Source organism: Schistocerca cancellata, chromosome 9 (assembly GCF_023864275.1).
Source record: "Schistocerca cancellata isolate TAMUIC-IGC-003103 chromosome 9, iqSchCanc2.1, whole genome shotgun sequence".
NCBI classification, from domain to species: Eukaryota; Metazoa; Arthropoda; class Insecta; order Orthoptera; family Acrididae; genus Schistocerca; species Schistocerca cancellata.
In genome coordinates this window covers 79,593,089-79,607,299 of record NC_064634.1, presented here as the reverse complement: position 1 = coordinate 79,607,299, position 14,211 = coordinate 79,593,089, and the positions used below count along the sequence as shown (strand labels likewise).

At 45.6% G+C, this 14,211-nt stretch overlaps 1 protein-coding gene across 1 annotated transcript in view; it reads right to left on the bottom strand.

Moving 5' to 3' along the window:
* LOC126101187 (homeobox protein cut) overlaps positions 1-14,211 on the bottom strand; it is a 466,023-nt gene that overhangs the window by 42,153 nt on the left and 409,659 nt on the right. Inside the window, exons 4-7 of the mRNA XM_049911884.1 lie at positions 12,984-13,105; positions 8,121-8,527; positions 7,588-7,809; positions 5,659-5,941 (exon numbers count right to left, since the gene is read on the bottom strand). Of these exons, the coding sequence (XP_049767841.1) occupies positions 5,659-5,941; positions 7,588-7,809; positions 8,121-8,527; positions 12,984-13,105 (1,034 nt within the window). The remainder of the gene's footprint in view (positions 1-5,658; positions 5,942-7,587; positions 7,810-8,120; positions 8,528-12,983; positions 13,106-14,211) is intronic.

Genomic DNA, 14,211 nt, shown 5'->3' with positions numbered 1-14,211 from the left:
ATTAACATAACAATATAATTGGCTAAATAACTGGCCAGCTACAGGCAAAAAGTTCAATTAAAAATGGTGATGACCCTCGCACATTCGGGCACCACATGTCCCAGAGACAGCTGTGGACGAAGCACCTGCCTCTGCGTCCTCCAAACCACCTGTCGCATCAACATCAGAGCTGTTGATTTTTATCGGCGCAGGCGGAACTCCAGTACTGACCGGATAAGTAGGAGCTCATTCCTTGCCCCATTTTTCCCCTTGTGCATTCTCTGTTACTGTCTGGATCACATTTCTGTACAATCTATGAGACTGGAGACATGCCATCGGTCTTTCGAAAGAACGTCATTCACACAGTTACGAAGATAGCAAGAGAAATAAATACGAAGACTATCGCACTATCAGCTTAACAGGTATGCTTTTCAAGTTGATAACAATAATACAACGAAAACTGGGAAAGAAAACTGAGGACCCGTTAGGGAGCTTTCAGTTTGGTTTTAGAAAAGCGAAAGACACTAGAGAGGCAGATTTATCGTTGCGCTTTACGAAGGAGGCAAAAAGAAGAAGAAGAGGACTCTGTCATAGGATTTGTCGACCTAGAAAAGGCGTGCGTCAACGTAAATGATGCAGTTCTCAGAAAGATGGGTACTACACAATACATTCAAGAAGCAGGAGGAAGCAAAAATAATGGAAAACCAAGACAGAAGTGCTCTGATTGAGAAGGGCGTAAGAGAGGATTGTTCGCCCTGTACATCGAAGAAGCAATGTGATGAAAATAAAATAAAGCTTCTGTAGTGGAGTTAAAATTCAGGATGAAAGGATATCAGCGATAATATTGCTGCGAATGAGGAAGACGTACAGGACAGGTTGAATGGAGTGAACAGTTCACTGAACACAGATTGCGCGTTGAGAGTAACCAGAGAATGACGTAAGTAATGAAGAGAAGCAGAAATGAGATTAGCTATACCGTAAATATCAGAATTGGGAACCACAAAGTAGGCGAAATGAACGAATTCTGCTACCTTAGAAGCAAAATATGTGTGAAAAGTAATTCCAGTGGTGCTAGAGGGAGCAGTAGAGGACAAAAACTGTACGGAAAATTGGAGATGGAAATATATCGAACAAATAACCTAGGGTGTGTGTTACTAGTAGACGAAGACTATGATTCTTAACCTACGTTGCTACTAGCAAGACATAACTGTTGCACACTTCGTTTTCAGGCTCCCTGTAATTTCCTAGTTAGTCACGTTGAACTGAAGATTTCTGAATATTGCTCAACTAAATCCTGTTCTACGTTGAATTTCTGCCATTTGTTTGGCTGTTACTAGATGAATGTTGAGAGCAAAGTATTTGTACTCGCTGACGAAACTGTCACGTACCGAAGGACTGCCTCCCACAGCAGAATTTTGCTACGCTTGGAGCCACAGGAGCTTGTATGCTGAGAGTACAAATCAAATATTGTGCATGGGGCAAACACTTTTAACTTTCAGCCCGAACTCGGGCGTGGCTTGGAGGATGTGGATCGAATTTCTCCTGGCCGACCAGCGAGTATGCAATGGCCGCTGCGTCGCTTTCCGCGTTCAAGTGCTGGCCGGCGCCACAGCCGTAAAGGGAAAAAAATATTCGCTGACCTCATCCGGTTACCGTGATAGATGCGAGCCGCGTGGGGCCAGGGACGCGGAATATTTTATTAATTGGAAGCGACGACTATTTATCGCCGTGACAGCGGAGGTGCGCCTCGCCAGCGCTCAGTATACCTACTGTGTGTGTGTGTGTGTATGTGTGTGTGTGTGTGTGCAGGTCGCGAGGCGTGGGACCGATATCTTACAGCGCTCGCGGGGGGATTACGGGGCAAAAACGTGAGTTATCTCCCGTCCCGACAGAAATAAGCGAGGCGGATTGGTCGTCTAATCCAAAGCACCTTGCCAGGAAAAAAAAGAGCAACGGAAGAAAGGGGGGAACTGACTAATGTTGGCGCATATTTTTCGTACACCTGCTCAGGAGTTTATCCTACACAGAGACACGTAAAATAGAGGTGAGTGAGAACACCACTACCTTCCACTCGCGCAGGAAGAGATATTTATTGATGGTGATTAATGACAAAGAGTCATCGGGTACTCTTGGGGTCTGGGAAAATCGGCAACCCTCGAGCGCTTCAAATATCTCGTGCAGAGAAGTAGCATGTTATACTTTGGTTTGTCGCAGATGATCCATACCTGCCCTTGTTGCAATATTTTATCTTGCGTTGCGTCATAATTTATATAAGACTGGAGTTTTGCAACATCAGCTCTGATATCCATATACCTTCTTCATTGTAGCATAGTCACTGTCTAATACTTACTATTGTTCCACCTCATCGATATTCCTTTTTATAGGATTCAAACTGCTCGTCTGAACAAACTGATTTTTTTCTGGCGTTAATAAATATAGGATGTTTCAAAGTCTTTCTATCAAACGTCTAGGGATGACAGGTCACGTAATGGGGAACAAATGTTACGAGAGACAGAATGTTTGCTTATGCGTCCTGGCGACACAAGGCGACCTTGCGTATTGCTTATGCCCCTGGGGGGCAGAAGGGTGTAGACCCTCTGCGGCATGTATATGCCTTGCGTGTTGCCTATAATCCAGTCATCAGCTACACACGAAAGGGGATAGCCCAGAAAAAATTGAAGTTCCTCATTTACTTTTAAAATATCTTTCACCACTCAGAGACACTCACTCGTACGGTTTTCTAACTGAAAACCACTCTATAAATTTACTGGGTTAGGTAGTATGCTAGTTCGGTGAAATGTCTTCCTTCCAGTGAATACTAAAGGACGTCTAGCGTCGCCGGGAAGCATCAGCAAACATTTTGTCTCTAACAGAAGTTGTTCCACACGACATGGTCTATCAACCCTAGATGTGTGATGCAACGCCTTTCTAATACCTGTATACATACGGCCTGACAAGAAAAATGAAGCAGCCAGAAGGGAGGAGGAAGCGAAATGAAGCTTCACGAGTTGAGAGGGTATATCAGTGACTACAAAGAACTTTGCATTATCAGCCACTTACGATGTGCCCCTCCACAACATTGGAAAATTTGGATCCCTCCCAGGTCGCCACCATACTATCCGAGGACGGTCTTCTGCAGTCGTGCAGAAAGCGATTCATCACTGAACACAAAGCGAGCCATTCATCAGCAGTCCATGCTTCCCGTCTCTCCCTCCCCCAAGCAGTCCAACATCGGCCTACTGTCACATCCTAACGCCTCATAAATCTGGATATTGCACAGTTCGACCAACTGGTCAAATGGAGACCCACAACGAGGCCCCTTTCAGACTCTTGTCAGCTGCTGATAACGCTGTCTCAAAAGTGCACGCGGCATCTGCGGGTCCTTTACAGTGATCACTTAACATCAAACGCCTTATATACCCTTTATACCCCTTACACACCCTACGAGGCTCGTTGAAAACACTAAACACGGACAACACTAAATCACTCTAGTGGACGTTCTATTTGTTACTGAGAATTAAAAGTCTTCATTTACATACACGCCGGCAGTGTGTATGTGCGCGAAATTAGATTGACATCCGACTTCTTCTGGGTGCTTCACTTTTTCTGTCAGGGTGAACTTGAAACTCCACCGACAAATTTTCAGTGTTGGTAGTATGGACCAAGACAAGAAAAATGTCTGGTAAATATGAGCTCTAAAATGTATACGTTAAGAGCTATGATCACTTATTCATCTTCGCTACTGTTAAAACACATCTCTTCTACTGGACAAGTCCTCATACTCGTAAGATACGCATTTTAGAGCCCATGTTTACTGAGCTCTGAAAGTCTATCGGTATGTATCTCTTCTCAGAAATGATAGGAACACCAAAAAGTCACAGAAGCGCAATGTTAAAACACGTGCACCGATCTGACGACGCGGCTGTCTACAATACTAGTAACAGCAGGAGGTACATTTTATTTTTAAGGAGGGTGGCTACCAGCGTATCCTCTATGTCCAGTTCAAGTTCAGATCAATTAGTTTTATATATTTCCTTTATCCTGTGCTGTGTTGTTATTGATGATTATACAGCTTGTCTTATACGGAATTGAACAACCTGTGTTTTAAATGAAGTACCATTTACAGAGGAATAATTAATAATACTTTTTGAATACTTTACTTATGGTACCTTCTCTTGTTGCAGCTCTGTTGAGCTCGATTATGATGCTTGCAACTCAGCAAAGTGTAAGATCGAAGGTCATTTATAAGAGGGGCGTTCAATAAGTAATGCAACTTAAATTTTTTTCTCGGCCAATTTCGGTTAAAAAATGCTAAATTTGTTGTATGACATCTTGGAATATCCCCGCTTTAGCCCCTACAGTGTCATGAAGTTCCTATAGCTGGTGGCGCTATACGTAGCCTTTAAAATGGCGCCTGTAACGGAGGCGCGTCCATACAGAGAGCTGTCATTGAATTTCTTTTGGCGGAAAAATAGAGCATTGTAGATATTCATAGTTGCTTGCAGAATCTCTACGGGGACCTAGAAGTGAACAAAAGCACGATGAGTCGTTGCGTGAGGCGTCTGTTATCATCGCAAGGTCGAGCAAACCTGTCAGATCTTCTGTGTGCCGCCTGGCAGCCCAAAGCTGTGACTCCTGCAATGTTGGAACGTGCGGACACTCTCACTCGAGTTGATTGATGGATCACAATCAAACACCTCGCTGCTCGACAGTACGTCTCTGCTGGTAGTGGTGGCACACTTGTCCACCAGTCGGGGTATGCAAAGGTGTGTGTCTGTGGATTCCTCGACTTCCGACATCCATCTATTTGGCCCAGTGAAGGATGCACTCTGCGGGAAGCAGAGCGTGTATGATGGGGAGGTTATTTATGCAGTAAGACGTTGGCCCTGACCTCGACCAGTAGAGTGGTACCATGCGGGAATAGAGACCCTCTCAGTAACGTGGCAAAAGGCTGTCGCATTGGACAGAGATTATGTTGAAAAATAAAGTTTTGTAGCCAGAAGAGTAGGTAATAACATGGTGTATTGGAATCCTGAATAAAACCAACCCGCTTTCAGAAAAAAATGTGTTGCATTACTTACTGAACGCCACTCGTATGAGAAAAGAACGAGAGTGATTACATATGGAACTCCAATAATAATTTGTCCCCACTAAGGAAAAGATACGTCATGAGGACTGGATGAGCTGTCTAACGTAGCCCTTTGTTTCATATCAGTTCAGTGTGAAGGGAACCATTTACACGTTATACCCTTCGAAAGCTACAACGTTTCTCCAAAGGAGTGTTGTAATCTTCTCAGTCACATGGCGTAAACATCGACAAGCATCACCGTAGTTGAAATCTTGTCATTTTGATAATTCAGTACTCGTTCAGTGAAATTGTTGATCGCACCTTTAATGAAGAGACTTTTAATGACGAGACCTTTCTGGACTCCAAACTGTGACTGACTCAGACTCTTATATTCACAGACCTGCTCCATCATTCTTAAATACTTTCACTTTTGCACAACCTTTGAGAAGGAAGTTAATAGCGAAATAGGTCGGTCGTTGTCTTCTTGTGGAGAATTTGTACTCCCAGGTTATAAAATGTACACCGTGTTCTAAAGCTCCGACGTGATAAATGAGGGCGCAGTGTCTTTGAACTCGTCGCTTTAGGACGAACTAGCGTGTCGATGCACTCACCTTTCTTGGGGATCAGCGACTTGAGCAGCAGGACGGCGTTGTCGTCGCAGGCCCAGGCGTGCATCTTGCGGTAGGAATCGCGACCCTTCTCGGTGAGCTTGTCCCAGGGCTTGGGCTTGCTCAGCAGCTCGGAGACGGTGCCCTGCGACAGCCCGAGCACGTACTTGGCGAACAGCCGCTGCCCGATGTTGTTCACGGACAGCAGCTCGCGCACCCGCCGAGAGATGTGCAGCGTATCCAGGTTTTGCGTCGCGTACTTGTCCATGTTGTAGCGTAGCATCTCCTGCACAGAGCGGACAATCGGTGCTCGCCTTAGCATTGCTCCTCACACTCTACAGCTACTTTGTTTTGCCTTTTCCTTTCAAGTCCATCCAGCTTCAAATGGCAGCTAATTAGGGTACCACCTAAAACAACAACAATGTCTGACTTTGTTTCTGAATGCACGTTTTACCCCATTATAAGTGCCCGTCCTTCAAAACCAAAACTCTCCTACTTCCCGAACTCTGTCAATGTGACAGTCTAACTGTTAATCCTTTGAGCCCTAATAGTTTCTGTCTGAAGCCACCATCTAATTAAACTTTTTTAAGTACCAGTGCCTTTCGCATGAAACCACCAATGCTATTGCGAGACAGAGACTTCTAGTGGTACACCTGAGGTACTTCTACGAAAAGAAAGAAGGAAGGAAGACTGGGTTTAACGTCCCCTCAACAATGAGATCATTAGAGACGGAGCACAAGCTCGGATTGTGTCACGGATGGGAAAGGCACTCCTACGAATGTAATATATTGTAGCAGTCATTTAACAGCGTTTAAAGCAACAGTCGGCGCCGAGATTGTGTTACGTGCTTGTAGAAGATTGTGACATGCGTGGTTTTTTTTTTTTTTTTTAAATAAAGGATTTGAGTTTGTACTACTGCTTTTATTGGCAGTATGGAAATGAAACCACGGGAACAATAAGCAATTGTATTACGAAATTTATTAGATTTTAGGCCCATCTTTGCATGTTATTTTGGAATGTAATTTGTTTTAGGCGTTATATGTTCATGGAAGTTTCGAGATGTGGTATTTTGTCCAGTAAAAATGCGAATTTGCTTAAAAATGTATCACATGAAATGAGGGTGGTCGAAAACTGCGTGTTCTAGTGGTTCCGAAATGAAACCACCTCCTCAAAACAACAGACTGTTTACCTTTTGCCATTTTATTCTCATATTCGTTGCTTACTACGATCGTAAGAATAATTTTGTAAAAAAGTTTACATAGTTTATATTTTAAAGCGCAACCCCCTCTTTAAAATAACTGTTTACTTTTTGCCAATTCCTTCTTGTCTTCATTGATTACTATGATAATAAAGGTTAATTATGTGATAAAACTTTAATATTTTTTTCATATTGTTAGGCTGGAATGGTTAAAAACTGGAACAGCGTTGCAACAATCCTTGTTGAGTTGGTAGAAATGTATTACAATGCACCGCCATTCGAGACAGTGGTTATGTGGCGCATGAGCTTATAACGGAAATCTTCTGACGAGGTTGTGGAAGGTTGCAGGAGACTGGACATAGGGGTGTCTTTCCTCCACGACAACGCACCAGCTCATTCTGCACACGACATAGTCAAACATACTGCTTCTTCGAGATATCACATTCTCTCAATACGTAGCCCAGTAACCCCTTCTCTTTCATGCGGATGAGAAATCATTGCGTGGCAGTCATTTCCAGAATGACGACGAGATGGGACGTATCCTAAACACCCAAAACGCAGACTTTTACAACCAACAACTTTGCGAAGCCATCCATCATTCGGAAAAATGTGTCGCACTGAAGAGTGAATATATGAGAAGGACCAACAGCGTAACCAAGTTTTTATTGTCGCACCCCGACTTTTTCGATGTGATAATGGACTGTGACACCACATAAAACCGTGCTGGGACTCACCTGCAAGCGCGCCTCCATGGGGTCCCCCTTGGGGATGAGCGACTCGCCGAGCCGGGCCACGCCGCCGACGGGCGAATCGTCGGTGAAGCGGAACGGGCTGCGCGGGTCGTCGAAGCGGAAGGGGCTCTTCATGCTGGCCTCGTCCGCTGGGCTGCGGAAATACATGGGGGCGGCGGAGGAGGGAGGCAGCGTCGGCGTACTCGTGGGCGGCGGCGGAATCACCTGCGACCGACACCGCTTCACCGTCATTCGCCAGCGGACAATCCCTAACTATTTCTTTAATCAATTACGCCCTAAGAGAAGACTGTAAGTGTTGACAACTACTGATATAACGAAATGTGATACGCAATTCGAAAGCTAAATGCATGCTATCTTCAAGGAGAGGGTATCACTGAGTGGTAAACATTGTCCTACACATGAAGGGTACCTGCAGCACTGATACAAAGATTGAATTTTTATATAAGGCTGCACAAAGCGCTAACGTTTAATGCAGGTTACGTAGAGGATTTTAGTGTAAATTTAGTGTTACATACCAGTCCCGGATTGCTGGTGACGGCGTCTGTCGCGGCGGGTCCACTGCTGTCCGGCGGCGTACGTGGGCTGCCGTTCAGTAGCTGCTGTTGCTGCTGGTGCTGCTGCTGTTGGTGGTGGTGGTGATGGTGGTGGTGGTGGCCGGCGTGGTGGTGGTGACCTGGGTGGTCCAGTGGTGCCGATAGTGGGCTGGCTATGGCGGGCGTCGTATTCACTAGCGACGCGGACGCCGACGCCGGGGATGCGCCGGCCGATGACGCGGCGGCCGACCCGGCGGACGAGGACGACGACGACGACGACGACGACGGAGCCGGTGGCGTCCGCGCGACCGGCGATGGCGCGCCCGAGCCGCCACCCTGAGACGGAGGCTGCGGCGTCGTCTGCTGCTGCTGCTGCTGCTGCAGGGGATCTGGGGGCGAGCGAACTGACGTCAGAGAGGGTTGCTGGTTCGGGGCCGGAGGCTGCATGTGCTCGGGGGCCGACACCTGTGACTGCTGGGGCTGGCCCGGGGGCGCGGGCGGCACGCCCGGGTGGCCCACCGGGTGCCCCTGGCTGAGGATGGTTCGCTCCAGGGACCGCCTCCAGTTGGCCACGATCTCCTCTCCGAGGAACGAGCCGAACGTCTCCACGTTCTGCAGCGGCGGCGGGAACAGCATGGCGGCCGCTGCAGCCGCCGCCGCCGCTGACGGGGAAGACGACGAAGCCGCCGCCGCGGCCGCCGCCGCAGCAGCCGCCGCGGCCGCCGACGTGGCCGAGGGGGCGGAAGAGTGCGGGGCAGGGGTCTGCGGCGCCGAAGACGGCGTCTGCGGGGGCGGCGGAGGCTGTTGCTGTGGCAGCGCGGAGGGTGCGGAGGAGGCGGAGGAGGAGGACGGGGTGGACGGAGGCTGCGGTGGGGGCGGCGCCTGCTGGACGCCGGGGGCGGAGGACAGCGGGTCCAGAGGGTGCGGGCCGAGCGCCGGCGGCTCGCCCAGGTGGTGCAAGTGCGGGGGCGGCACCGCTGTGGAGGCGGACCCGTGGTGCAGGTGCTGCGCGCCGCCCAGGGGCGTAGGGGCGGTGGCGGGCGCGCCCAGCAGCCCTGCAAACACACGGGGAATGCCGCTTTTGTCTCGCTGTGATTCTTGTATTCTGACGCTCTCACGAATATCTTCCAGGAAAAGAATGGACCCCCCCCCAGCCCATTTTGCGACGGACGTAAAGTATGAGACCGTCTTTCATATTTGCAACTGTGTAACACACAAATTTGCTGTTCGACTTTATGCCGAGGCTGCTACGACATTCTAATCATATTTTATCTAAATCAGAGGGAGGAACTCACGACAGCACAGGTTTTATTCGCATTCGAATGATGTATGTTGGCCTACATTACCTTGCTTTCTACGCACTGAGGTTCACGTGATTCGAGTTAATCGTCGTCGTTGTTTTAGACTATTAATATAAGCTTAAGGAGACGATTTAAATGATCTAATTTTTTGAAAAATGTATTGAAGTGAGTAGATTTTGCGACTAGACGAACTTGTATGAAGGACGATCGCATGATGCTTCCCTTCAATGGAGGTACTGAAACGGTTCAACGTCATAGTGCCGTTGGTGTGCTTGAGGACCACATGACCAAGTTACAGCTGTTTCAACAATATCTATTCGCTCAAATACAATACCATACAAGTATTTTAAAAACTGTCTTATTAGGCCTAGTGTGATAGTACAGAATTATCATACGGTCCCATTAAAAAACTAAGCTGATCCCACCCTTCAGAAAAAAACCACGTTTTTCCTCTGCAGCTCTTGCTTAATTCATCGGAGGCACTGTAAAACTATAATGCTGTGATTCTCCTTTTGTATGATGTTGTTAGAAGGTGACGTCAATAGACAGTGTCAGCTTACCGTGGTAATACTACCGGACAAAATTTTTATCGTTCGTGAGCTACGGCTATTTGTACCTGTTGTTTGCCAATATCTATGGCAATCACAGATTAATGGAAACTAAAAAAAGCAGATGTTTTCTGACACCATTTATTACAATACAAAAACGTAGATAACTGCTTGAAAGTTGGATGCACCCAGAGTATTCTGCACTCTGAACAGGCACTGGATGTAACCACCTATATCTCACGTAGTTGTCGGTAACTACAACTGAAACGTTGCAGTTACACACTTACAAGCCCCAGCTTTATAACCGGAAAATTCTGTGCATTAACAGAACTTCATAATGGTATAAATTTTGTTAATGTTATCTGGTAGCTACAAATGAAATTATTTCAATGTTAATTACCGTCGTATATTTATGTTTAGCCGCTTTTTTTTACACCTGTTTCTTAGTTATAGCTTCTATGAGGCGATATATTTATATAGCACACTGAATCAGTTTTACGAAGTTAGCCTGATAAGTGGTTAGAGAAACAAATTAACTAGACGCCAGTTTTATGAAGCTGCCATACTTTTCAACTTTTACGTGTGGGAGGAGTTAAAAAGGCAGTCTAGCTGACTTCCTCTGAATAGTAAACATGTATATTAAAGGTAACTGTTAATGATAAAGAAAATTAAAAATACATTTTTTCTACTACGGTTGGTTTTCATGCGTGGTTAATGTCTGTTCGACTTTGGCGCATGCACTGAAGCCAGGCAGGTTGTCCGGAATGCCAGAATAGCGACAGATTTTTTTATTAAAAAAAAGGGGGGAATATATCGGAAAAGGTTTATTAGCAGAACACAACAATCACAGCGAAACAAAAATTAGGAAGGACACAGAAGAAGGACGGGCAGCTACAGGGGTTATCGATTTTCTTTATACTCAGAGGGTACAACGATACACATCTAATACAGATCGTGCATTAGGCAGGCAACGGCTGAGATACACACAGGAAAAAGAAATAGGAATTAGAAGCTGAAGCTGCTAATGCTAAGCATAGCGCTCTGGCACCGTCGCAGTTGGTGTTGAACACAGAGGCGAAAGCAAATTCTGTACATCGATATGCATACTATTTTTGGAGCAAATCTAGGAACGATGCCATTCTTATTGCAAATTGTCGCACACAGGAAGCTAATTACGAATTTAGTACTTTCAGCTGAGAAGACTAAAATACTGTAAATATATCTACATATATAGCGCACATGCCATTGCACAGTGTATAACGGAGATTACTTTATTCTAATACTATCCACTCTGTGCTTTTGCATTTGTGTACAGAGTGGGCGAGAAAATACTGTTTCTGTGTATCCCTATGCTTCCAAGTCTTTCTTCTTTTCTTGTTCCTTAGCCACAAGAAATAATGAAGGCAGCAGACTCGGTCCATGGTCTGCCTCGATACCAGTTCACTAAATTTCGTGACAATAAATTCGTCTTCCGACAGTTGCCATTTTAACGTATCAATCAATGCAGTTATACCCGTACTTTAGTACAGTCTGAACGGAATTATTATGTGTAGCAGCGTATCTCTCGATCCTTTCTATTTCTGTTGACAGAAATAATGATGAGTCCAAACAGTGGAGCAGCGTTCTAGAACAGGTCGCAATACTTGGTTGTATGTGACGTTCTCAACAGATACATTAACACGTTGACAACAACGGTATCGTCCTGGCTGGATCTTTATCTTGAATTTTATAAATATTGTATACCACTCACGTGCGTCACAGTACATTTAGCATTCACACGCAGCAACGGAAGCAACGAAACGTTAATATTTGATAAATGGTTCAAAATATCGAAAGAAGGTTTCAGCAGGTGAAGAGAAGATATAGCAGTTTCTTTGTTGTACAACTTAGTATTTCCTTAAATGCAACACTTTGCAGCTACGCTAATTTTCCTCTGACATTTCCGTGTAATGCCAACTCCTAGTAAACATACGTCGTAATATTTTACCTAACTCCATTATATTTAATATGCGCCCTCTCGGGCGTCTGCGGGCGGAGGTGACTGCCTCTTGTCGACAGGATGCAGAGTGAAGCAATTTCAGGCGGAAGCTCCACCTTTTTTCTGTATGGTGTGCCTACCGGCATGTGGGATGTTTGCTGCCGTGTGAATGTAATCGCCACTGTGGCACAAAGCCCACGTCCGGGAAGTGATCTGTCACTTTTTATGAGTTGATCGTCACACTTCTCGAATGTAGAGTTTGTTGCGCCCGTGAGTGCAACTAACGTGTCAGAGGACCTTTTTTTTTAAGTGATGGTCCTTTTTGGAGCAAAAAATATTCGTCCTAGAGCGCTCATTCGATAAACAATGCTTAGCTATGTAGATACGAAGAGTATTTCTCTTCAAGTAAGAATCGTTTCACATCTAACATTACCACCCAGTTAGGTCTTAAGGCAACGCAGAGCAGCGATACGCATGCAATAAAATGTAATACTCAAAATACTTTTTTTTTTTTTACAAGACCTCGTTAATACACGATTTAGACTTCCTTAGGAATCTCCCAACTAGTCTGAGTTTAACATTTCCTATCTCAGATTCCTGGTTATTAGCGCACAGTACACCTATTGCGTGCTACGGTATCCGTGAGCTTCGTTTCTGGGCACAAGACGACCATTGTGCACATAAGCGTTGTCAGAAATTTCGAAGACAGGTAGTCGTTCCGTAAATACCTCTACACCACAGAATGCAATTCAAAAATCACGAGTTTCCTTGGGAAATATTCATCGTCCTCATTTTCGCCCTATGCTAGTATTCTGCTGGATATGAGAAGACGATTTCTCCCGCTTCCACAGGTTTTCCCGTGCCTGCTTTCCATTTCAGTCCTGAAGTACTTACACCGCCTAGCCCTACTGCGGTTCTTGCTCTAGCCCCTCCCCGCGAATGCCCGTGACGGCGACCGAGAGGCTGCAGCGGTAGCTGTTACTCCAGCGCGCGCGCACACATCTGTCCAGCCACCCACCTGCGGACTCCGGCGTCTTGGCCTCCGCCTGCAGGGCCGTCGCAGCCGCCTTGCTCCTCTCCAGGAGCAGAAGCTCCAGCGGCTTATCTCCAGACAGTGGCAGCTCCATCGCCCGCAGCAGACTGAAAACAGCAACACACTTTAGACATGCACACTGACTCCGGGTGGGTATAGCTATATGATGGGCAGTGATAAGGCTTTAAGGCTCGAAAGAATAAATTTACATAATTTTGTGTTTGTACGTGTACGTTCTGGTGCACACTGAAATCCCCACGCCACTGTACCACAGTAAGCAGCTAGAGGAACCAAAACAAAATTAGGCAGTCAGTCTCCACTTTGGCAACCGCCTGTGCCATTTTCCTTTGGTTCCTCTAACAGCGTGTTACGGTACTGTGGTGAGGAGATTTCAACGTGTACCAGAACTGCAGACATGTACCGGAAAATAAACCCACGATTATATTATATAACGCTATTTTTTCGAGGTGATGATTAAAACATTATGACTACTACTCGTGCCGCACAGTTAACAGCACAGAACGCGGATAAGGTACCACGAAACAAATACAGGGTTATTCAAAAAGTTCGCAAAGCTCTCTTTAGACTATTTGTAATTCACTAGGCTTGGCTATCCGTAGAAGACAGCAAAAGGAATCTATATTTCGTAAAATAAAAATTAACTAAACGAGATGTGTATTTTTAAACAGCCCTGCATTATAAAACAATTTCATTTACAGTCACAACTGCAAACAAATTCTACAGCTATAATAGTTTTTGCTGTCTTCTGGTAGCCAATCCTAGTGTGACTTTTGATTCTTCTGGGAACGTTGTCTTCACTAATCTTCAGCAGCTGAACATCTCACCAGCAGCTGCAAGTACAGCTGCGAAAGACTACTGGAGACGAGCAGTCGTACGACTGTCCTGGTAACATACTCAAGTCATGATCTGAACGAGGAGAAAATCAATACCCTGGGAAATGAAGCACTAATATTACAATATCGCCAACAGCTGCCATCTTTACTGTGAAATTCATTACATTCTCGAAGCCTATGTCTTTCATTAAATGCTCTAATGGTTATAAATTCTTATGGAAATAGGCTGCGCCTGTCACTCTCTTATTTGTCCGTTTCTGGAGTAATAGTTTAGTGTAAAGCAATATCTTTGACGCGCATAGTATCTGCTGCACGAAGTTATTAATCAGAAAAAAAGAGGAAGTTACAGTTAGCATTTC